The 27,118-nt window shown below is 40.6% G+C and overlaps 1 protein-coding gene across 1 annotated transcript in view; it reads right to left on the bottom strand.

The window, feature by feature from the left end:
* Positions 1 to 3,558, bottom strand: part of ntrk3a (neurotrophic tyrosine kinase, receptor, type 3a) — a 134,444-nt gene extending 130,886 nt beyond the window's left edge. Inside the window, exon 1 of the mRNA XM_037451076.2 lies at positions 2,799 to 3,558. Coding sequence (XP_037306973.1) covers positions 2,799 to 3,100 — 302 coding nt within the window. The 5' untranslated portion in view covers positions 3,101 to 3,558. The remainder of the gene's footprint in view (positions 1 to 2,798) is intronic.
* Positions 3,559 to 27,118: the final 23,560 nt, after the last annotated feature.

The raw sequence follows: 27,118 nt of genomic DNA on the forward strand, positions 1-27,118 counted from the left end.
AGGGGGATTGTTAGTTTGCAGCATAATATAGTATATCCTCATCAATTCATCAGATCTTTAGTTTGTATGATACCAGTTACCAACATGACATTGTAAGTGTAATAATATAATTTTCTATAAACAGCCAGGTAATGGATTAATGCATTTCCAAACAAATTGCCATTCATGGACTAATAGAATAAAGCAAGTTTCAGGTCTCCTTCCACGCTGCAGTGAAATGATTACAAATCAATGGCTGACTCAAAGGGAAAAGAAAAACTAATTCACACACCAGAACTGCTAATGTCTCTTTTGGTTAATGCTCAAGCAGTTATGTGAATGTTTTGTATTAAATTGGCTTAAATGTGTGAATGAAAGGCTCCTTATTAGAATCACTGCTAGCACACTTGGCTCTTCTTGGCTGTGATGTATTTTCCTTGTGCATCCTGCCAGTCCCGTGTCTCCCCTCACTTGTGAGTCACTGAGTGTGTGTGTGTGTGTGTGTGTGTGTGTGTGAGTGGGAGCGTGAAGATCAGGTTCATTTCACCATGAGCAACAAGCTTGAATTCACATGGACAGAGAAAAGCAATTCGATGATGATCGTACTCCGATGGGGGGATTTGTTTTATTTGTTCTTTTTCCTTTCAAGGGGAGCGGTGCCGCCTTTCGTCCCAACGCACTCCCAGAGTGTGTGTGTGTTTTCTGGTTCTTGCTTGGAATCTATCTAAACCGTCTGAACGTTGTGGATAGAAGGTCTCGGCATCCAGTCGCCAATTTGGGGGTGTGTCTCGACCTCAGTAGAACAATGTCGGCATATATTCTGGGCAGCTCAACTAAGGCTGAACTAATAAAGATAAAACTTGCACTCGACAATTTATTTTCCGCGCACATGTTTTGTAGACATCAATACATCCTATTTCGACAGCTTGCATAACAGGGAGCACCGGACGGAGGAGTGTACCATACCGAACATCCTGTGCTGAATGGTTAAAGGCAAATAAACGCACCGTTCCCACCTTACTCTGAATCTTTTTCTTAGCGAGACCCTCCCTGCGCTGCATTCAAAGTGCTAGGATTGGCAAATCTCTGTAAATGTGACCTTAGTTATTTTTCTAGTGATGCAGATGTGATGAGAATCGGGGACGAGGCTCGACATTTAGGGCGTCGTTGAAAACAAAGTGGTTATTTCACTTTACATTCTTAATGTTGGGGTCAACGGAGGTTGCATTATATTGGTTTTAGGTTCTGTTTAATGATTGCAACCCCATGATTTGGAGGCTTATAAAACTCTGTTTATTGGCGAGAAACATTAATAGATACTATATATATATGAGGCTTTGATGGATATTTGTAGGACTGGCAGGCGGTTCATCCCAAGAAAACTGATATTTAGACTTAAGAGTTTGGCTCGTGAGCAACTGAGTCATGACTGCATTACCATCCAATGTAAAAGCGGTTTGAAGACATACTGTATGGGCTTCATGATCTCTTGGGCCACACTGTTCTCTGCTATCAAAGGATATAAAACAGAATAGATTTAGGTAGACACTGAAGTGAGTGAAGGGAAATAGTAATAAATCAGTAAATGCTTTTTTTCTGTACTTTTGAGACGTGGATCCTGTCAGGTCATCTTCTGCAAGCTCGTTCAATGAAAAGAAAATACAGAGGACTTGGTTTAGGCTTTTTAAATATCAACTGGTTGAGAATCTTAGTCCCAAAATGTACATAATATGCACAACCGCGGTGTTCCATGTGATTTCTGGTTATACCAGAAATATATATATCTGACCAAGAAACGACATCCCCGAGGAATGTGAAAAAAGATCACTCAAACCCCTTTCAGCTGCTATTTTGAGAAGAATTCACCACCTTACATTTGTAGTAGGTGCTTTCAAATTCTTTTGGCACAAGTTGATGGCGAGTGTCATGCTTTACTGACCAATAGATGACCGGCACTAAAGGCCTTATCGGCTTAAGGTTTATGAGAAACGATACTCTCATTGAAAGTTCCACTTTGACAAGGTCACAGATTCTTTTTTCAGATGGACTTTACATGGATGAAAGGTTTAAAACGACAAAGAAAGTCAGAGCAAAGAACTGCGTGCTGCTTCTGTTTTTAAGTCATTATTAATCTCTCAGTAATTGTAAGAGCAAACAGAGAGCTGCGATGATGCCCAGTGTAATGTAGTGGTACGCAGAGACTTATAGAGACAAAACTACGGCTGCAAACCAAACCAAATGATAGAATATGGGTTGAGCCTTATTTTAATACATTGGATTTAGGCTACATTGCACATCCTCGATGGCATTCAAGTTTTGTGAAATTTGACAATTTCTTCCGGTTCTGTTTGTTACAGATACAATCTTACATTTACAAAGCGGATTCTTTCTAATTACAGTGTAACTAGTTGACTGGTATAGAACACGTTCAGCCTCCCCTGAGAAAGACAAAAGTAAGTAATATGTGACCTCCGGTTGACTATTGGTGAATATTTTCAGGCTTAAATTTGGATCTCATTGTTTTTCATTTACACTTTACATTATTTTTACATTATTCTGGCGAGGTGAAAGATTTTTTTTCACATTCATTCTTAAAGATGATGATGATAATCTAACAAGACCAACTTTAGCACAAAAAAAGCCCACTAAGAAGAATGCATCAGTCCTTTTCCCCCCATCGGAGGGACCGTTTGTCCTCCTGGCCCTTCTGATGTGCAAACACAGCGAGGATCCAGGGTTTATAAGACCAGAAACCAAGGAGAACCTCCTTCACCCCTAAGGAAGAGCTCTGGTCTCAAGCAGCACGCAGCAGCACTTACATGGAGGTGATGTTCTGGAAAAGGTCCTCGATGCTGCCGGTGTTGTTCCCGGAGCTCAGGGTGCCCTGGAAGGACAGCAGCGGGAAGAATTTGCTGTTGTCGGACTTATTGCAGTGGATCTCCGTGGACGAGCAGGTGCAGGTGGGCGGGCAGTCCAGCAGGGAGCTCAGGTAGTTTCCGAAGAAGACGCTGAGCAGAAAGACGACCTTCCAGCAGTAGCGGACCCCGAGGGGCCGACGGACACCGAATGCGCCAAATGCCGCGCCGAATGTGTCCACGAAGGGGTCCATGAAGGTGTCCATGCTGTCACGATTCGAGATTTCCTCGCAACTTTGCGACGGAAAAAAAGATGACTCAAACCCTCTTTTTCATAGTCGGCGGTGCGCGTGCGTGGGTGTGCGAACGCGTAACCGGCACGCTTTTATTTTCTCTCAATGGAGTCCCGATGTTAAATCAAGAAGAAAAAAGCATACCTTCCCGCATGTCCATGCGTGTCCATATGCGTGTACGTATGCGCATTTATGCGTGTTTGGGTATGTCACGGATTATTATGATGCCAGTCACGGCTCCCCTGCGCGGTTTTTCTTTAAAAGAACGCACCACCGTGGAGGGAAAAAAGGAGCAACAAATCCCGAAAATATTTCCGATCCGTAACAGAGAAGAGGTCTGCTTGTCTTTCTCTTTCCTCTCTCTCTCTCTCTCTCTCTCTCTCTGCATCAGTTTATGTCATCCCTCCATCTCAGGCGCCGAGGCTGCTACCACACGGTGGGAATGATGGAGCGAAGGAGAGAGAGTCCTCCCAAGCCTCAAGTCCCACCTACCGGACTGAGAGGAAACCACAGCCCACACAATAAAATACACAAACATCCCACCTCAGATGGAGTAATAGGCCACAGCATAAACCTGGTCAACTCTCTGTGTAGTCTGTGACCAAACTAAACAGCAACCTCTCCTTCTGAAGGGTGTGTTAAACTTTACTTTCATGTCCATCGGGGAGCGACTCCTCTGGTTGTATAAAAGTCTATAAAATAACTCTTATTCCCTCAGTAAAAATTGTAAACGTGAGTTCATGGTCTCCATATCTAGTTTCAAGTCGTCATCAATACAGCACGATGTTCATTTGGGGAATGAGTCAAACCGACCATAATGCGTGGTCTGCTCCAATCCAACACTATATACTAAACAGTGAACCTGTGGTAGCCATCAGGAGGCACGGCGAGAAATGGACTAGAAAGATTTACCAGCGTTTGATAACAATGTTTGTTTTAATCACTCCTACAATATTGCTCAAATATGAATTGACAGACCAACCCAATGGAACCACTTTAAAGTCTGTGATGAGAGGACAATAATCGGAGACAAAGTAATCCCCTCAGACAAATACTGCTGAGTCATGCTGTCACAGTGTGTCCTACCCACCCTCCCTCACGTTGTCTGCCTCTGGGTATCCCTTTTTTCTACTCTGGATGCTGCTGCTTTTTAAGAGTTCCACTTAAAATAAAGCTAGAAAAGTTCCACTGTTACAAAGCACCGAGGATTCAGTGCAGGATGAAGAACACCTGTAGGCTTAGCAAACAGTTTGATGTTCAGTTCAGGGGGCTGACGCACACACACTCTCACACACACACAAACCGCCTGAGCTGGGTTAAAGGGCTCCGACGAGCTACAGGTAAGAAACTTTAATCAAACCCAACTCTGTGTTTACCTACGATTAAAGCTCTTTTATTGTGTCGATATCACCAATCAACACAAAGGTATATTTCTTAATTTATTAAGACAGTTTATCTACATCTTGCTATACGTGAACTCAAAAAGTAGCTTACAGCTAGTATTATGTTTAGTAGGAATCTGGTTCATATTGTGGGCAGATATTCAGTTGGCATTAGGTTAGTTTGTTAGTGAGATTGAAATTCGCTAGATTCAATTAATGTGCCATAGAGACAAGGGGTCCGTTTCAAGGAGGAGGTTCAACAAACCCTGAGTCCAACCCTAAACTCTGAGTTTTGGGTTTCAGAACAGCTGTTTAGAGTTGGTTCAACTCGGAGTAGGTTGACTCAGAGTTGAGCGCGTTGCATTGATTGCTGCATGAATGGAGCCATGATACGAGTTACCATGGCAACGACCACAAACAATCGGTCGCATACGTCACCCCTGTTGAGCTGGAAATATTAATGCAAGCGTATGGAGTATGAACCGTACTTAGATAATTGGAAACAAAGCAACAAGCTACTGCAGCAAAAGACAGAAACGTGTGAGGAAAATGCTGCTCGGGTCAACACTTAATATTAAATGCACAAACTAATCATAAAACATACGTTTGACTAATTCACTCTGTTAGAATGCACTACACACAGGCTTGTAATACACACCACGCTCATATTTAATCACAAGAATACAAACTGGTCCAATGGTATTGACCCTATAATTAATTGTATTTAATGGATCACTGGTTTGTGTCCAAGGAACAAAGACGTTTAAAAGACGTTTCACACTTTCCTTACGGCTCTGCATAGAGTAGCTTTACTAATACTCTCCATCATGTTGTAAAGGAAACTTCTGTTTGCAGATGAAGTAACACAAAGAATGTGCTGTGATGTGAGAGCTTGTCCACGATGGGGGACGTTAGTTATATGAGGACAGTGAGGTTATGTACATAATTGATGGACTGTGAAGAAAAACGATACCGTTCAAACACGTAGTTATTTGAAAATGACAATATATCTAATCCGGCCTCAAAATTCTCTCCTGACGTTTAACACCCTGTGAAGTAAAACTGCTTCTTCATCAACATGATCGTCCAGAAAAGGACATCCGTGTTCCAGAAAACACTTTAGTCTTTAACGTAACAGGATCTTAATTTGTTTATATGTGGAAACTGATTCAGAGTATGAATGAAGAAATGAAGAAATTAACCGGTGAGGTTCACAGGCTCAGTTACCATAGCGACTGACCCTACGCTTTAGTTACCTCCCTTTCTGAAAGAGACAACCAGAGTTTCCCTCCTCTAAGGGTGAACAAACTCTTAGTTTAGTTTAGTTCACACTAAACATGCTTCTTCAAACGGACCCCAGGAGATCCAGCCACAAGTCCGCTCTCCAAAACAATAACATCAGCATATCTGAAGAGTTGAGCCAATGCAGAGGAATCTCTTTAATAGAAATCTCTGTTTGCATGAAGAAGTCTAATTGTAATCTGTTAGAAAATGACTCTACTTTTCACCTGATTTCTTTCTTCAGCAAACATTGCAAACCTGAAATTATGGCATCGATCTTGGGTTTCTAGTCCTCTCCACTACAACATGATGTTTATTTTATGAATGTTGGCTTATTTAGAGACAAATAGACAATTTAACAGGTCCTGATTTCGGGGTCTGGCTACATTGTGGCTGACTGGGCGCCTGTGTTTTTTCTTGGATCTTAAACCCTTCACCGTGTGATTGGAACAGTTAATTATCTTAGAAATGTCTTCTTTAGCATTCTGTCCCACCCTTCATATTCTGTCCCAAGCTTCATCCATCCCGATCCCCAGCTAAAGAAAAGCCTTAAAATACATCCCAATTACATTTTAGATTAAGACCTCAGGAAGAGTTTAAAGTAGAATTTTTAAATGTGAATATGAAGCTTTGTTCATTTTGAGGGAATCTTAAAGCGAGGGTGTGAGCAAAGAGACTGATCTCCATAAACATGGGATTCCTCCCTGTCAGTCCCGTGACATGATAAAAACATGCTTTTCAGCCTCATCATGAGAGTTATGGTGTTCGGAGTGGTGGGTGGGTGTCTCAACCTCTGCTGCTGTCCGTCAGCATCGCACTCAGTTTAACAAAGACGATCATTCACAAAATAACACATGGTGATAATATCGCCTGCAGATGAACGTTTGAAGTTCTCTTTCTGTCTTTATTACTGCATCACGTATGGCCTCATACATTATTTGTCAATTTCTCTTAAAAACAAAGGAAAAGAGACGTAGCTTGAGAAAAATGCTGTCGTGTGTATGTGATGCCAAGCTACATCTGCTACTGGTTTTGTAATGCAGTGGCTGCTGCTATCTTTATTATTGTGTGCTTTTTGGCTAAAAGGGTCTGGTCCCACCCGCTGGGATGACATCAATCAGATGTTAATGTCATGACTTCTTAATGTACCTATGACCAGAATGCATTATGGATGAACCATTGATTCCTAATGGCTAGTTAATGTACTGCTTGTGCCCAGGCTGTGGTTTTTGTGATTGATGGACAGAAACCAAACTCTCTTTCTTAGTGTGTGTGTGTGTGTGTCTCCCTCATATATACACACACACCGGAACGGACTCTCAAACATGACCCTGTAAACCAATATTGATTCCATAACTTTTTTTTATGCATGAGTGAAAGATCCATATTTGGTCAGACAGTGGTTTTCCTTCAGCACGTTTTAAAGTTTTAAATTAGCATCAAAGTAGCAGCATGGCAGCTCCCAAAATGCAAGCGTGAAATAGAAATCATGAGTACTATTAATTAAGAGACAATAAACAACAAATAAAAAAAATGTAGCGAATATTTATTCATATAATAGATCAGTGCTGCTCAGTTCAGTTCACAATCTTCAACAGGAGAACAGGAGACCGCTGGCCTCTAATTGGTTGTTTTTCTCTTGCAAATGTCATTAAAAGCCCTAAAGGGGTGTAAAGGAACCTGTTTGTTCTCAGATAATGTGCCTCATTTAATACAGTCATGATGTAGAGTATTTTTAATTTCAGTTAAAGAGATGATATAAATTGAAAGTGTGTTTTATTTTTCTCAAAAGGTTATGAACTGGTCTAATTAAATGCCACTGGCCCAAAGGCCTTCAACATTTAGGGGCTGCTTTAATCCAATAACAACATCTTTCTTTCAATTAATTGAATAGTAAAAACTTTTCCCTCAAATAGTTCAGCATTATGCTCGCTTCTGTAGAGACTTACCCATAAGTTATTTATTTTTATTTTTTTCCTTTTGGTACTATCTAGATCATAGAACTAACCATGGGAATCCTGCCAATGCCTCCTATACACTGGTTGAAACTATGCTGGTGATTTATTTTCCAAGAGAGATGTAAACATCCTTGTTGTCTTTTTCTAAGCTGACTGCTGAACAACTAGCACTGTTTGAATGTTTTAGGAAAGAAGTGCACTTGGACAGAATGATTTCTTTTAAAATTCTTCTCAGACACCTGAGAAGAATTTTATTGACAATCAATTCACAATCTGCAAAAGAGAAAAACTCACCATTTGAATTTGGTCAACCAGTTTGAACAGTTCGATTTGTGCTCACACCATAGGCTGAATTTAAGAAGTGGATTAGGACCATTTACTTCTATATAACTAAAAAGCCACTGTTAAAGAGTGGAAGACACAAACAACTACGGGGAATAAACTTGTCAATCACTATGTAGCCCCGTCCTGGAGCATACTTGGCTCCATGGTATATTTGACACTAAATGGAAGAGCCTTAGTTTTGTTAGATAAAAAGCATTGAAAAGTCATTTAAAAATGATTCAGTTTACTGGGGTAAGATATTAATGTGAGAAGTAGTCTTTATTAATCCATTTCTATGTAATTTCACTTATTCATATGACCAGATAATGTTCTTGCTCATAATTATATATATATATATATATATAGATGAGATAAATATTATGTCACACAATAAGGTGCTTCTTGGAAAAGGACTACAATTTGTAGTTCTGAAAAATAAAAGATATTTGTTTATATTGTACACTAAAAAAAAACAAATATGAATACAAATATATTGTAAATGTATTGAATCTTAATGATCACTATATTCTTTCAGAGTTTAAGACACCAGCTTACTATCTCTATCCAAACACTCACATACACAGGCCAAGAAACCACACAAAAAACAAAGCACCACAGTGCTTTTTTGATAGAAGTCCATTTCCTTTTAAAGGACCAGTAAAACATGAGTTTCCTGTTCGTCCTGGGCCTTACATCTGTCCTTGGGGCCCTCTGTGGCTCTGCTCTGATGGATTGCGGCGTGCTTCAAAAGCTGAACACATCAGGGCGTGAACACAAATCACATGCATCTAAAACCAGCAGCAGCTGAGAATTATTACTGCTGTTAATCTAGAATTGGTTTAATGTACAGTAGGTTGTGGTGTAAAGTGGCTAGCTTAAAATATATGGCTTTTTTATATTATTATCACCAGTTTGCTGGGGGGTTTTCAAACAATTTTGAAAACTAGATGGTATAATAGACTGTATGCTGTCGAGTTCGCTTAATAATGCGTGTGAGACAGACTGTGTACTATGGTTGACATCTTTATTTTTTTACCGCTCACTTCATATCTGACCCCCGCACTCCACATTGATTGCCTCATTCATTCCCCCTATTGGTCCCCAGCCTACCAACTTAAGGCTTCCAGTTGGTTAGACTTACGTGTCAATCAACTGTTATGAGTAACATTGAACAATACCACATAAACCCAGACTGACCAACTGCCCGGAGACTTAACAATACGTCATGATAGGCCCAGAGCGCCTTCGAAGTCAGCTGTCACATGATACAGTCTCTATGGATGGAATTGCTCTGGTATGCAACAGCACCGTCAAAAATCTTGGAGTTCTCCTGAACCAGGATGTGTCCTTCAACTCTCATGTAAAGAGGTCTTCTAGGACTGCCTTTTTTCATCTACGTAACATATCGAAAATAAGGAACTTCCTGTGTCAAAGTGATGCAGAAAAAATAGTTGATGCATTTGTTACTTCTAGCCTGGATTACTGGAATTTGAACGATTCTGATTCCCGATTCCTTGTTTCGATTCCGGTTCCCAGCGATTCTCGATTCCGATTCTTTTAAGAGGCAGGGTCAAACAAGTTTAAGTTTAAGATATTTTAAATGAGCTAGATAACCAAGGGTCTTTCTGAAGGAAATAGTCTGACCTCCATTAATGTTAATTCTATGAACTTTTTACTTTTTATTAACTTTACTATGAATTTCTAACAGGGCTGTTTTTAACTACAATATAAATATCAAACTATGAACTTGAATATTGTATGAACATGAATAATAATACATTACGATAGCCATGGTTTTTACCCACTGACCAGGCTGGTCTCACTCGCAGGGCAGAAAATAGTGGACTGTCCATGCCCTCTTTGTCGACATTAGCATTGATGCTGACACCAATGTACACCCATCCTAGTCATTATTTAGACGCCAAAAATTATGATCAGCTGCTTTAAAAAGTATTCTACTGTTTCAGATGTTTAAGTTGTTTTCATTCACTTATATTCACCAGATAATGTCATTATTAGCAACCAAAATGTGGTACGGTACGGTTCGGATTTTTGGTACTTTTCTCAGGAGACACAAATAAAAGGGTACGTCACACATTTGCAAACATATTGTTGAAAATGTTCAAAAATGCATCCCATATCCATTGCAGTGATTACGAATGTATAAGTGAGCACTACGTCACTGCCACGTATGGAGAAATACATAAAAGAACATTTATTAAAAGTTCGCCACAACCGGGTTTCGAACCGTGTCGCGCAAAATAATAATGTGCCTCCAAGCGGCTGCGCTACACACTCGGCCAACCGAGCCCATAGGATTTTGGCTGATTTGTATACATTTAATAAAGTTGTATATCCTCAGTGGCAAAGAACCACGTTTTGGTTCAGGGTGAACATTATATTTTATTTTATGTATTTCTTCATACGTTTCCACACACAGAGTTAAAGCCCCGTTATTATTGGACATGGCTACAATCCGAAGCCCAAGGTGCATTGGGTGCTCGCTCCTGATCTTGAATCTACCTTCATGTCCCGGATGTTGTTGTGCCACGGCTGAATTTTTTGGGTTGAATATTGTAACCTTAATTTCTTTTTTTATATATATATTTTAACAGTGATTTCTTTTAGGTTGAACCCCTGGTGGCACAAATTTACTTCCATATCAGAGTTTCAACTTGGGACTAAATTCTATTTAAAACACAGAATATTTTCTCAAGCTGCTGTAACCGGCTTTTAAGTAATACCACTTACTTACTTTTTTTTAGGTTGAATTTTGTGTTTTAATGTTGAAAAACATTCAGGTACATAATTTCAATGCATAAATATTCAGTGCTAGAAATTCAATCACCTTTTTATTTCAACCCCCGATGGCACAGATTTACTTCCATACTCTGAAAAACATTTTTTTTTTCACTTTTACTTAGATGTCACAACATTGGCAGGTAAAACAGAAGCTGCATCAGATGAAGAACGTCACAATATAGGTTTATTCTGATGTCAAAACACACGCTCTGCGTATGTATGAAATAGAAAACTGTCAAACATAATACATTGCAAGCCCCATCAAAACAACTGGGGTCCATTTCAAGTATGAGGTTCAACAAACCAACCCTAAACTCGGAGTCTATTTACCCTGAGATGGGAGTTTTGGGTTTCAAAACAGCTGTTTAGAGGGAACAAACACGTTTAAACACTTTTCTCCCGGCTTTGCATAGAGTAGCTTTACTAATATTCTCCATCATCTTGCAAAGGAAACTTTGTTTGCAAATAAAGTAATACTACACAAAGAATGTGCTCGGATGTGAGAGCATGTCCACGATGGGGGACGTGAGTTATATGAGGACAGTGAGGTTATGGACATCTTTGATGGACTCTGAAGAAAAACGATACCGTTCAAACAAGTAGTCATTTGGAAATGACAATATATCTAATTGGGCCTCAATATTCTCTCCTGACGTTTAACACCATGAAAAGTAAAAATGCTTCTTCATTAACAGAATCGTCCAGAAAAGGACATGCCATGTTCCACAAAACACTAACAGGATCTTATTTCATTACATAGGTGGTAACGGTGCTAAAATCCGCCTGATTCAGAGAATGAATGAATGAAGAAATTAAAGCGCGCTGTGTCATTGGCTGGCTGCTGTCAGAGGGAGGAGCCTGTGAAAGAAGAACACCTGCTCCCGAGCAGGTGAGGTTCAGAGGCTCAGTTACCATAGCGACTGACCCTGAGCTTTAGTTACCTCCCTTTCTGAAACAGACAACCCAGAGTTTCCCTCCTCTCAGGGTGTACAAACTCTTAGTTTACACTAAACACGCATCTTTAAACGGACCCCAGCAGTAAAAAAGGTCAATAGACAAACACAGCAGCTAATCACAGAAAATTTTCAAATATTCATTAATAGATACCTAGTATTTAACCAAAGTCACTCTCTGAGTAACTTCTTTCTCTTTCATTATTGTGTCTAAATAGAAGTGTACTACTGTAATAGAGATTGTATGATAAAAATAAAATATCCTATAAACATTAAAAGCATGTAAACCCAGAATAACCTGAAAAGAAATTGTTGACTAGTGCTGATTGTAGAAAAGGTTTATTCAGCAGGTTTTGAGAAACGCAAGTGACTTGTTGAGTCCTTAACTAAATAAATACACGTCCAATTCAAAGCTATTGGAAGATCTCTGCTAATCACAAAGCTGGATGCCGTTTTTTGGCTACCTCAGCTGCATCTTTCAACCTGCTTCCTCATGCCCTGTGTCGCCTGTCAGCATAAAGGCGGCAGAGTCCATGGCCGAGCAGCAGGTAGTTAAGCATCTGCACTCTCCACCTGTCCTCTTTCTCGCTACATCAACTACAAAAGCTACTTAGCAGCCTCCAGTCTAAATATAAACCCACCTAACACACATACAGCCCACATGCAAACACACTCACAATGTGAGCACAGTACGTTGATACAAAAGTGCTTAATCCTGTCTCCACGCACACTCCACCAGTTACAGCAGTTGAGGCAGATGACCCGATGAAACCAATTGAGATCCTACAGATAGTGGATCCACTATATGTTAGTGATGACGGTGAAACCGGGTACCGTGGCAAAAGAAAACCAACTAAATTCAACTTCCTTCTTCCTTCTATGACACATACAACAAGTCAAGTTACATGGTTATATTTACCATGAGGATTAATATCTAGGTATTCTTTTATAAGATATTTTAACCCATAGTTAACACAAACTGTTTGAATGTTGAGTCCCAAAAGTTATTTGTTTGTCTAAAATCATTGTATTTCATTTTAACTCGTCCAGAACTTCTGACCTTCCCAATGGGCATTATTAGGATGTCTAGATCAACCGTTTTGGTAATTTAATTGGATTTGAATCCAATCCCAGTGTTGCACATTGTCTTTAAGTGGATGTCTGCTCACGGGCTGCTTCAGAATAGCAGACTCACTTAATTATCTTTATGATTTAAACATGACTTAAATCAGTCTAGTTGGCATGAACGTTGTGGCATGACCTTTGCGGCATGACCTTAATGGAACCATTTCAGCCCTCAGCCTGAATCTGAAGTTCATTTAAAGTCAGCATTGCTTTTTGGAACAGGCCCCACAATAAACTAATGCTCAGAGTTATCGATTGAAATGATCTGCCAAAAAGTCTGTGTTTCAACTCCTTTTTGAAATAGCCTGGCTGCTCTTGTAAAATCCGTTGGACATCGTTGACACAGCTTTAAGGGGTGATCTTTGGAAGGAAGAGCGAACAGATCTGCCATCTTTTTCCTCAGACATCTGTTTTATTTCCCCATCAGGTAGAATACTTGGCAAAGAGACTCCCTAACCAGAGTAAATCCCTCGGGGGTTACACCCAAGCAAGTATCCAGTAAGCACTATTTTCTATCCGTTAATGGTCACATCTGAACACAATATTTTGGCGCGTTTTACCACCAAAAAACTTTAAACGGCTTAGCATGACGAGATACAGCCTTTGTTAAATTTCACCCACCTAAAGACCATCTTTTTTAAAATGATGTAAGCCAGGATGTAATGATTCCAGGTAAATCATTTTTTCAAAGTAAATATATTCAAGAAACAGTTGCTTTTCCGATCCAGTCCCCTTTCAACCACACATCACACCATTTGAGCGCTGAGGCAGGAAGAGGCAACTCAATGATCTGGCGTTGACTGCGTGATGTGGCGGGATGGACATACTGTGGAGGTTTGTGAGCTGAGGGGGAGGACGAGCCCATCGCAGGCCGCTGTGCAGCTAAACTACCGGATCCCGAGGTGGGGAACAGTGGGAAACAAGGTAGAGAGAGACAAGAGACACAAATGAGCTGGCAGTAATCTTACCTACTGCACATACGTCTTTAATGGGAATGAACGCAAAATATAAAGATACTTGTAAAGACTGGTTTTATTAACTCTGCTTGTGTCAGTGGAGCGTCACAGTGCTCCTTTAAGGTGATGTAGACGGCTGGGCGTGAGATGAAGCTCTGAGACTCTCTCTGTTATCTGGTTAGCTTTCTTCATACTTTTAGCCCCAACAAACATATTTATAACCGGCCTATTGGATTATTGCACTCTCTATCTGATACCCCAAAGAGCCAGAAGGACAGCTGAGTCCATTTAGGATGTAATGGCCTTATGCATGTTGCGATTTGCTCGATCAAAAAGAGCACAAGCACACGCACACACATTCATATATAAAAACACCATTACTGACTGCTGTGCCCCTGGCCGTAAAAGCCATCGGCCTTTAACAGGATTTTTATGGACCAGACCACTGAGCAGAGATCTCCACTGACAAAATCACACACTTCTATGTTGTTCTCTCTCCTTCTTCCACCCTGATTATCATGATGATGGTCTTTGTCGTTTAGATCTCTTAATGTGTCTCTCTTCATCTCCTCGCAGACCACATCCTTCCTTGTAATGTTTTTAATCTGCACCTGGTGGATACTCGTTTCTTTTGTCCATCTTTATTCCCCTGGGTCCTGGGGCCAGCCTCCCTCATTGCTCTTCCTCTCGTTGCCCTCCTCCCCCGGGCACATCCCTAAAGCAGACATTTCAATCATGCAATAATTCACGAGAGGACCATCTGTAGCGCTGTGCAGTGCTGTGGACAAACACAACATGCTTCATAACAGAGCCACAAAATGCTTATAGGGTTTAATAATTACAAAAATACACTGACTGTGTTGGTGCTCATTTGTTTTGGATTGCATGTGAAACCAAATGAAGTGAAAAACATCCCAAACAAGAACCATGGAAAACATTTCTTTGCAAAATAAGTTGCATTTTGTCACTTACTGAATAATAGGTGGGTTTGGTACGTAAGATGAATTAAAACAATCAAACTGAGATCGGATTTTCTCTGTAAAAGCCGGAGGACCTTGAATCTGGCACAGTGCTGTTTCAATGACTGATTCAAATAATGGGGACGTAGAGATGTAGAGATTTCCAATGAAACAATATTTTTTAAAGGCTGAACGCCAAGAAAAAAAGCTGAATATTTTGTAGGCTTAAAACCTTTTGCGAATTTAGTAGATTGTGTCATAAATTTTTTTTCAATCAATTTATAATTTTCAATTTCTCTGGAGTTATTGGATTGAATTCAAGTGTGCATGAGCATATCTACTGATAAACTAAAGAAGGGTTCTAAACCTGGCTATGTACTACAGCGTCATTGACTGTAGGCTAACATCCCCAGGGCTGGACTGGGACAAAAAAAGGGCCCTGGCATTTTTGCTCAGACCGGCCCACCACAATCGGTCGGACACAACCACCAACCAGTACACTATCCTTGCGGTCCCAGTAGATATGCATATCTACTGTTCCGTTCCCAAAAACCCATAAAAAGCTGAGAACTATTGTGCCATGGACCAGTTTACAATTGCAAGTATAGGTTACTTTGTTTTAAAGGGATAGTTCACTCAAAAATGAAAATTGTGTCATCATTTACTTACCATCAAGTTGTTTAAAACCTGTATGATTTTTTTATTCTGCTAAGCACAAAAAAAGATATTTTAAAGAATGTCGGTAATCAGACAGTTGATGGACCCCATTGACTTCCATAGTAGGAAAAAAAAATATTATGGAAGTCAATGGGGTCCATCAACTGTCTGATTATGACATCAAACAACATTTACCTTTAATTGTTGAGATACTTCCCATAAAAAACCTATACAAACAAATTACTCACACAAAACGTCCTGATAGTATATACAATTTAGAGTATTCACTTGCCGTAATATTGCATATTGATGATATTGGAAATTCAGAAGAAACATTAGAAAATATCTAGTTAGTTGAATATACAGCTTTCAAAATGCAAAGTGGGTTTTTAACCCCCAAATAACATGCACCCGCCCTGATTAACACTCCCTCCCTGTTCATGTAGCTACCTGCTTGCTTAACGTTTCAATGACACTCTCATGCTCACTCTGTCCCTCCTTGACTTCACTGTCAGGCTCGGACACCTGCTGCACCTTCTCCTCTGCTGCCTGCGAGCCGCAAGCAGCGCTATCGCTATGGCTAGTCACCTCTCCTCCTCCATGTGCTATGTTCACCTAATGTTTCTGTAGGGTTGCCAACCGTCCCGTATTACTCGGGACATCCCGAATTATGGGCAATTTTGATTGACAGCTCCAGTCCCAATTTCCAATCACAGCCTGCTAAGTCAATGACGCGCGAAAAACTCCCGGTTGTTGTGAAGTTGTGACGCATCAGACCAGTGTGCGCGCGGGTGCCGGGTGAGAGCTGTCCTATCTGTTGAAATGAGCAGTGAGGCTGGCGCTGCAAAGAAGAAATAGATTGTGCCAGCCCGGCCGCCGACCGCTAGCACCCCCCTCGTCAGCCAGCGAAAGTGTCCCTGATTTGGGGTTGGGAGAGTTGGCAACCCTATGTTTCTGCAACACGTTGTCAGGTACTGTAATAGTTTTGGAAACTGAAGCTACAGCACTAAACATGTAGGTTATTTTTTAAACATGTTGAGGCATCAACCTCTAGATTTATTTTTTTTTGGCCTGCAATTTCTCCGCACCCCCCTTGCTCTTAAATTTTTGTTTCTCCATCCTAATCCACACATTTCTTTCTGGCTCTGAGCCACTGAATGCGTCTAACTGACACACGGAGAGGGAGGGGTGGAGCCTGCTAAGAGACGATTGGGCCAGCTCAGTGTCAGTATGGAAAATGAACCAATGGGCCGCTGTCCCTGCTTTATGGGCCAGTCGAAAGCAAAAAAAATAAAAAATAAAAAATTGTATACGCCTATTGACCGGCCCCCAGGTGCGTCGGCCCACCGGGCATTTGCCCAGTATGCCCGATTACCAGTCCAGCCCTGCTTCTCCCTGTACACCAACAGCTGCACCAGTCCCTCAAGCTCCTGAAGTTTGCGAATAAAACCACCCTCATTGGACTGCTCTTCGGTGGGGATGAGTCCGCCTACAGGTGGGTGTCCCACCTTCCCTTTTCACCCTGTGTACTCTCCTGTCACCACTGTGGATTCCTTCGGTTTCTTGGGCTCTAGTTGAACATCAGCTACATCGCCAAAAAGGCTCAGCAGAGGATGTTCTTCCTGAGGCAGCTGAAGTCAGTCCCCCACTGACTGACTCTGACATCCCACTGGTCAGTCCCTTCACACTCCACTTACACATACACTTTCACTTTCTGTACGCTGGTGCACTTTATTTTTAACTTTTTAACTCACTTGTTCCTTTATTTTTAAACTAAGCCATAGCCTTAGATTACTAACCCATAGCATTATATTTTATTTCATTCCTCTTGCACTATGTTGTCTTGTTGCGCTGTCATGCACCAACCACCAAGTCAAATTCCTTGTCTGACATAGTATGGTAATAAATGTTTCCTGATTCCTGACTTGTTCTGGCACAATGAAGTCCAACCTTCAAAAACGTATTAATGTATGTTGAAAAGGTTTTTGTTCAATTTTAATGCAGTCTCTCCTGATTGAAATGTCCTTACCATCCATACAAAACCTGATGAACTGACCATGTCCACAGAGTTCTTATAACACGGCGACTATGTTGAACTCATAATCATAGAAAATGCGTTCCCAATAAACATCGTTCTTTACCCATTAAGATCAATTTCCTCCCTGTGGGAGCTTTTCCCGGAGCCTGGCTCAGCATCTATTTCATTAAGTCACACACACAAAAACACACAAAAGACAACTTGAAACTTTCTCAACTACTCTTCTGTCTTTTGGACAAGAACACAGATCTCGACTGATTTTCACAAATCCCTCTGACCAGTTTAACATGACATCATTTTGGTCTATCCATGTGATTGCCGTCTATTATAGTTGTTTTGTATCTTAAGTAATTCAAATTCATTTAATACCTAACTCTTTACTTTGTTTGTGTCTTATAGTTTGTTTTCTAAAAATGATTTAACTTTATTCCGTAAATCAAATAATGAAGTGGCACAGTTCCTCGTTTGTTGCCATGGGTATTTATTGAACTAAAATAAACCAAGGACTTAATGTAATTCATGTTATTACTGTGTGTGTCTGTTTGTAGGTCTAAATGTTTCTTTGTACCAAACCTTTAGTTTCATTCCAGCCACCTAGCTCTTGCCAGCCTTTAATATTTCCTTTTGTTTTTTGTACCAACACCATGACAGGTCACAGGCAACTGTAAGAGGAACTACTTTGCTGTGTGACAATGCAGAGCAAACGATCACATGAAGAAGAAGGTAGTCGTTTGGAAGGTCGTCACAAGTACGGCAATACGTGTTTGTCATCTGTGCCATGTTCCATAGATTGCAGTCTGAACGCTCCCAAGGGGCTCATCTCAGTATTGGCAGGCTGGGCCTTTAGCGTGGCTCTGAGACGACTGTAAAGAGAAGCAATAACCCGAGCCCCAGAGGCAATAAATGGCTCTCACCCTAAGAGAAGCCTTAACCCAGCTATACACAGATCATCCAACAACAAATACATGATCATTTTGAACAGATTATTAGAAATCAGGTGGGACTCATTTTAAGTTTCACTATTTGTTTCATGTTCTTTGTCACATTTTTGTAAATTCTCTATATTATTCATGCTTTTTTTAAATGTTTTTGAATAGATATCATGGAGGTCTGGAGCAATCCCCAACGCCGCTTTGGACACAACAAGGAGCCATTAATGAGGCGTGTTGAAGGCGTGGTCTTGCTCCTGAAATGATGCTAATTAGCTCCACTTTGTTGCATTGATTGTGGCACGTACTTTGGTGATGGTCATTGGTCTCAGGACAGAGAGAAAGACACACTGTGTCTCAGGGAAGATGCTGTGAGGCTTACACACCTACACACCTATCTTACCCTGGAATTCTACATTAGTAGGAGGACTGGAGGGTAACAACAAAGATAAAACAAACCGCCATCACATCATCATATCCATTGCAAGCCATTAACATTTCCTCAAACTTGATGCGCTCAGCTAAATTCATGATAAATCCAACTTAAAAAAATCTTAATGGACTTTTTTTCTTATTGAACCACATTTACTGAGATCTGCTCCCTCGCATCTTACCATTAGTGTATTCAGTTTCTTGCTGATATTCAGACATGTTAGCTAGCAGCTTTTCCTTAATTTAAATGGATCGCTTTTTTTTGCCTAATCTGACTAAAGTGCAGAGGGTGGCGTAAACCAATCCCCGACAACTTGATTATCTGTGGTCATTTTATCTTTTAAACCATCAATACAAGGCATTTTATCCCCACGTTTATTGGTCAGAACGAGACAGCATGTTACGTTGTTACGTTGATGTCTGCAGAACACACACATGGACACACATTTTATATTCTCCAATGTCCAATACCGCTTGCACACACAATCCCAAACCAACTTTATAACTTATCTCTCCCCATTCAGTCCGTTAATGGAAGCAGACCGCAGATCCAGGACTGTTTTAAATCCTGCTGTTAAGTTCTAACTGTTCACTAATGCTTCCCCCCAATTTACTAATGCTCCCCCGCCACAAAAGCCCATGAGTCAGCTCCCCTACAAACAGACACACACACACACACTTATAGAGGACACTATGGCCCATTAAGTGGCATTAGAGCCTCTTTCTGGCAGGTTATTCTGACTTCATGGCACCGCAGTCACATTCCACACTCACCATGTAAGACTCTAAGTCTCACCACACGTTTCACATCCCAAACCACCGCTAATGCACAGGTCACAATATCTCAGAATACTGTGGCCCATCACCAGGAGCTCTCTCTGTAATTTCCCTGAATTTGTTATTCAGACTGCTTCATTCGATGCGATGAGTTAATGTAGCTGCTGTATTCCCTTGCAGTAAACAGGAAACTTCTAATTGCTGGTTGACGAGATAAAAATATAAAGTTCATCCTGACCTTATTACCGTTCCAGTTTTAAACTTGTGGTTCATTTTGCAAAAGAAAGCTGTTTGTTAGGTTGAGTTGAAAGATAATGGATTGGCTTGAATTCAATAGATTTGTCTTTACAATATTTAGGCTACATGCAAATAAAATAAATTCATATAATAAATATTTGGCTGCAAATGGATGGTTCTCTTAAATAGCCTTTACGTTGTAAAATAAACCATTAAAAAATGTTTAGCATTCAGTCGGTCCTCGATTGTCTGCCAGGCTTTTTCTCTCTGTTTTATTACACCTGCCCTTTTTTGTATATTTTATGATTCACCTTCTCATTTTTTTCAAAATCAGTTGCTGCTCAGCGTGTGAGAAATATGCTGCATGCGGTGTCTTCTGTGATGGACACCATGGTCTACTTACAGTTTTTCTCGATTGTTTAGACACATTTTCTTAAAGCAGGCCTCATACTCTCAGAACTCTACACACAAATCAAAAAACACACACAAAATGGGCAAAACCCCTCAATACTGCAAAATGAAACTTTACATTCAAAACAATGTAATTTCTTTGCATATGGTGGCTGCTTTCTGAGGAACGCACTGACTTTAAGTTTGATTCCGGACTGCGTCTGCCGACGGCAGTCCCCCTTAGTTCTAGTTTGAGGAAATAAAAGACATTTTGGTGTACATCTCTGCATCTGGGTTCTCTGTTCTCCACGTAAAAAAAACTGTACATTTGCAGGATATTTTTCATATGCTTACACACTGCTTTTAAAACTGATAAAAGCACATTTGAATCAGACAAATTTCACATTTCTGTAGTATATTTTTTTTGAATATATAAAAAGCAGAAAATCAAAGTATTTATATTAGTATTATATTAGTCCAAGCTAATTGCAATTTCAGCTCAAAGGCGACCCAGGTGTCCTGCTTCAGTCTCAATACCATCTTTCAGTAGAAGGTGACTTGGAACTGATTTTATTTGGAAATTAGGATCACAGAAGACCGGTCGGTGGGGAAAGTGCAGTAATATGAGGGAGAGTGTGTGGAGAACAAAGGTGAGGAAGACTATTTGATGAAATAAATGTGAAACATGGTCTCATTTGAGAGAGGCCAGTCTGAGGCTGCAGCCAAATGTGCATCGCTTAACAGTTAATAATATTCTGGCAAAAGAACAGATGAGATGGTATATATTACAATACAGTAGTTGTTGTATTTTAGGATCCAAAGGTTGTCTCCGAGAAGAGGGAGAGGCTGAAACTTTCCAGATGTGCAGGAAAACAAATTATTTCTGATTTATTCTCAATTAATCAGTTTGGATACCTCCAGGAGGAGAAGAACAGTGTTCACTTTTCCTCTTCAATAGTTCATTGAGATGCAATAATTTCAAGCTACTGTATATGTCAGATGTGAAGGAGCTAAACTATCCTGAGCTGGAGGGGGATTGCAAGGCATCACAGGACACCCCAACACAGAGAACCGACAGGTGTAACATATTCCATGTAACCCAACTCCTACTAAACACTGACCTCAATCAACATTTACAGAGGTATCATTACAATCATTACGTATTTGTTTTGTATAAACTAAGGCTTCAACAGAAAGGTGACTTCTCTATTTATTGTGCTAACTAACAGTATATGTCAGATGTCACAGTGGGATTCAGTAGGATTTGGCAGAACTGTTTGCCATCTTTGCCGAGCACTGTACCAAATGAATCTTAAAGTATTCCAGTAATGCATTACAAACCATACACATTCATTATGCAAACTTTCTGTGGCGGACTCAAACTGAGAGATAAGGACGTGAAATATTTTAGGGCATCTTCTGCACGCGATCAAGCACTAGCATGCAGACACTACTTTAGAGGGCAATTGATCGCATTTTTTCCACTTGGAGCGCACACCAGATGGTACTTTGTCCCATATTCTCCACTAGAAAGAAACTAGAGATGAGCGAGTACAGCATTATCTGTATCTGTATCTGTATCTGTTGGACCATATGAATTATCTGTATCCGTATCCGTACTCGGACTGGGCGGGGCCTAACCCGAAAATGGGCGGGGCCTAACCCGGAAGTAGGAAGGATTTACCCCGTAAATTGTCGGGTTAAGCCTTTCTGCGGTTAAAACAGCATTCCTTCTTAATTCTTATCACTGATGATCATGAGAGAGAGAGGGGAAGTGTGTGTGTGGCTTAATTTGTAATATTAATATTTAGTTATTCAACACAACTAGTCAACGTCAGACACTGAGTGCGTGAAGAGATCCAGCAGACGGTAAAAAAAACTGATGAGAGAGAGAGAGAGAGGGAGAGGGAGAGAGGTCAGTGCGTGAAGTGTCTCCTGGATCCGATTCCAACTAACTTTGTTCGAGGATTTCCAGTCAGGATTTCGAGTGCATCACAGCACAGAAACGGCACTGGTGAAAATTACAAATGATCTTCTACTTGCATCGGACCAAAGACTTGTCTCCTTTCTTGTCCTGCTGGACCTCAGTGCTGCATTTGACACCATCGTACACTGTATCCTGCTGCAGAGACTGGAACACTTGATTGGCATCAAAGGAACTGCACTCAGTTGGTTTAAATCTCATTTATCGGATCGATCCCAGTTTGTGTTTGTGAACGGTGAATCATCGAGGACCACCAATGTTGGTCACGGAGTCCCACAAGGTTCTGTGCTTGGACCGATTCTATTTACCCTGTTAATGCTTCCTTTGGGAGACGTTATCAGAAAACACCACATAAACTTCCATTGTTATGCAGACGATACTCAACTGTATCTATCGATCAAGCCAGAAGACACCAACCAGCTTGTTAGACTTCAGGATTGTCTTGGAGACATCAAAACTTGGATGACCTGCAACTTCCTGATGTTAAACTCGGAAAAAACTGAAGTTATCATGATAGGACAAGAGCGCCTTCGAAGTCAGCTGTCACGTGATACAGTCTCTATGGATGGAATTGCTCTGGTATCCTACAGCACCGTCAGAAATCATGGAGTTCTCTTCGACCAGGATATGTCCTTCAACTCTCATATAAAGAAGACTTCAAGGACTGCCTTTTTTCATCTACGTAACATATCGAAAATCAGGAACTTCCTGTCTCAAAGTGATGCAGAAAAATCATCCATGTTTTATTAATGTACATCACTAATTCAGCTTCTTTCCGGGTGTTCTTTGTGCTTTCTTGCCTAGCAGGTCTCCGTGGATCATAGTTTTGTGCGGACCCTGGTTCTGACTCCTGGCATGGCTCTGCTGACACCTGCTGCTGCCATCATCATTACTTATAATAAGTAATATGATTCACATTACTGTCATCATAAACCAACATCTTTCTGCTCTCCCTACCCACAGAAGCCTCTGTGGATGGTGGTTCTATCTGATGGTGGTTGTCCCTGCAGTGGTCCTGCCGTACACTTGTTCTGCTACTTGCAATTACTTGTATCATCTCTGTTAGAGGAATTAAATGTATTGTACATCTTTTACATTGTTGATTCTGTACACATGACATCCATTGCAGTCTGTCCATCCCGGGAGAGGGAACCCTCCTCTGACGTTCTCCCTAAGGTTTCTTCCCTTTTTTCCCCATTGAAGGGTTTTTTCATATTTTGGGGAGTTTTTCCTGTGCCGATGTGAGGGTTTCGGGACAGAGGATGTTGCATGTGTACAGACTGTAAAGCCCTCTGAGGCAAATTTGCGTTTTTGGGCTATACAAAATAAAATGAATTGAATTGAATTAATATGTCATCATTGGATCGAAGGATGATCTGTGTCCACCACAAATCCACTGTCAAATATGTGCTCGCAATGATGGGATTGCCATTTTACCACCGACCCAAATTACCCAATATACACCCACACAAGGTGCAATGAATATACATTTGACAACTTTCTTGCCAAAGTGTGAACATTATGTCAACAGAAAAAACTACCTTTGGGTCGATATACAGTATATGTAAAGCATAACATTTTAAACAGAGCACAGAGAACCAGGCGTGATAGTGAAAGGACAGAAAACATTTTGAAGACAGGAGACAAAATAAGAGAAGAGGACAGATTCAAGATAAATTATAGCACTAAAGCCATCCACTCTTCCACATACATCACATCTGCAGTGTGTGTGTGTGTGTGTGTGTGTGCATGTGTTTGTTTAATGGATAGGCCTCAGGGCTTTGTACCTTATTAAAGTCATTACAAGGACATCTCCGACCTAGCTCAGCACAGAAGATGCACATATTATTTGGAACACACACACACACACACACACAGGCCTGTTGTTGACTCCCCTGAAGTATGACAAATGACAGAAAATGGTGCAGGAAAGGAAATGATAAGATGAAGATGAGAGGGTTCTTGGATAAACACAACTCATCCAAAATAAAACTAAGACAATGCTTGGTCAGTGGCCTTGTCCTTCAAACTATGACGCTCAGATTAACACCCTAGCATTCCTTTTGGATACGTCAGGTTTAGCTTCCAATATTGGTGAACACTAGTAATGCTAAACTCTTTTAAAGTTTTGCATTACATGGAAGGGTATCGGCAACAAAAGTACTTCGTTAAGATTAGTCGAAGATCTTTATGTGGGCTATGATGTGTATGTTACTTAGGTGAACAAAAGTAAGATAATGTTTGTTGCTGTTTTAGCCCGTGTTTCTGTTGCAAAACCGTTCACTCCAATGGCCTTCCTATTCCGACGTTCTCTTTATACTCTATAGCATATTTGTTCAGCAGCCTATGCTTCTATTTTATTGCCAACAAATCTCAAATCACCCTTAGACCGATATTTGCACTGCCCGTCCAATCAGGAGGTAGCAACTACACTGCGCACAAACTGCTCATCTTTTTACAAGATTAGAAATTCCTGAATCAATAATTCTATTTTCAAAGATGTTTTGTTCCATGCAGCTTCTGGCCTGAGCCAGCCATTTTGTTTGCTTCTGCTTTCTTGTGTGAGAGCTGTGGCTGATCGGCCCTTGAAACACTGGGAAAGGCTGTGATGGTTTGTCCAAACCACTCTCTTTATCACTGGTTTGGGCTAAATGCTAATGTCAACATGCTAACATGCTGCTACCTTTGGCAAGTGGATGGCTTTATTTGGAATTTCAACAAAGCCAGTGTCGACATGCTGTGGAGAAAAAGTTAAGCTGCTCACATCAATAGTGGAAATGACTTTCTGCCTCAATTTTAGGATCATTGTCAACTGAAAGGTTGATAACAAAATATTCGATTGTGGACCAGATAGAGTCTGGAAAGTGAGGTTTTAAGTGGGAGAAGGAAATATGAGCCATTTATGTTTTAAAGGCCTATAAGCAAGTAAGTTGCCCGTTTTTTCTATTGTTTCTTTTGGAAAACATGTTAGTTAGTCTATACTTAACGATGGCTTTCTGGCAGCAGATATATATCAAGAAGGCAGTCATTCACGTTTGCTCAACATCCACTTTGTGTACATTAACATCATTCATTCTTTGAATGAATCTATGAATTAGCTTGAAGGTTTGACGTCTGGGAGCAGGACTAAGTCAATGTACATGACCAACACTGGACTATTGATCAGCTGCAGTAAGTAATGCATACTTGAATGAGGATTTGCTATTTAGGACCATGACAATGTATGAAGTGCTGTAATACCAATAATTGCAGTGAAATGACAATGAAAGTAATTTCACTTTATGAAAACTCGGCTTTAGTAGCATTAACCCTATGTTATGCTTCAAAATGTTGACTCTCTTACATTATAATTTGCAATGAAGAGTGTTTATTAGCGGCAAAACACTAATATTGCATTGAATTAGTACGAGCGTCAATTAGTTACGCATCAGCCTATCGTTCTCCATGAAGCTGCACTGCTGATCTTGGTTGGTGAACAGTGCTATCAATCTAATTTTGATGGAAATGGCTCTAACGATTCCAATGAGGTGTCAATTATGCTAAACTGTCTATACTGTCTACACTAACACAAATGTGTCCTTCACTTCAACTATTCACTATCAAAATGAACCTTTGCAGAGAAAATGTTAACATATTGTGTTACAATCTGGTAGAGGTTTAAAATTTCTGGCGAACCGGAAACTTATGTTCCCTGTTACACCTCCACCCCGGCTCGGAAGAGGAGGTGGGGCGTAACTGCCCAAGACCACGCCTGTTGGATGCCAGAACCCGTACACTATGCACTTCAATAGCAAATAAACACACGCTGCTACAAAAGTACAGAACGGTGGGTTTATTTTTCCACAAAATAATAATGAAAAGAAATAACCAGTACATACCATATAAACACACAAAATGGTAGACAGGGGATAGGAGGGCTAACAGGTAGCAAGGCCTGTGGAGTAGGGCGGTGCCAGCGGTCTGTCAAAGCAAAGAAACAACACAAAAAGACCCTGAGCTTCCCTATTCCTCTAATCCTACCTACCACAAACTACCCTATCAAACCACTTACCTAAACTGCTACAAAAACTGGGTGACAGCCACTGGATTCTAACCTAGTGTGTTTAACAAAGGTTTTTCCTACGTGTGTATGTAGACCCCAGGGTATCTTACCTAACCCTGCTCCACAGTGCTCTTGGGGTAAGTACTTAACACAGTTTTAACAAACAACATAACCAAATAAATCTCTCAATGTCTATCTCTCAATGTCTGTCTCTCAAAGTTTGTCTCTCAAAGTTTGTCTCTCAAAGTTCTATCCCAACAACCCTTTTAAGCAAGCGCTCTCAAACAAACATTTATACAGGAGAGCCACGCTGGATTGGCTGGAGAATCACGTGCCACGCCCGCATCGTCAGCAGCAACTCACCACACCTGTGAAGCACAGATTGAAAAGGAAGACACGGGGGGGGGGGAAACACAACCAGCAGCCGGAGGTAACATTCCCTTTATCATGAAATATTATTTAAAAAGACCTCATGGTTGCAGAGATCTTTGTTATCATGGCTATGCAATTTTCGAGCAGGAAACAAAAAATGTTTTTTCATGAGGTTAAGGAATTTGAGGAATGAGTTTGCCTCATATCTGCTTGTTAGACATTCATTTATATGCATGGCATATGCAACTAGAAGCATTTTCATCTGGGAGACAAATAGGCTTTTCTGTCCACTTGGACATGCTTAAAATTTCTGGGGTTTTGGAATAATGGGAAATGTTGGAGGTAAGGATCTTAGGGAGCATAGACATGACCTCGCTACACCTTCTCACTGGA

This window comes from Pungitius pungitius, chromosome 6 (assembly GCF_949316345.1).
Source record: "Pungitius pungitius chromosome 6, fPunPun2.1, whole genome shotgun sequence".
Taxonomy (NCBI): Eukaryota; Metazoa; Chordata; class Actinopteri; order Perciformes; family Gasterosteidae; genus Pungitius; species Pungitius pungitius.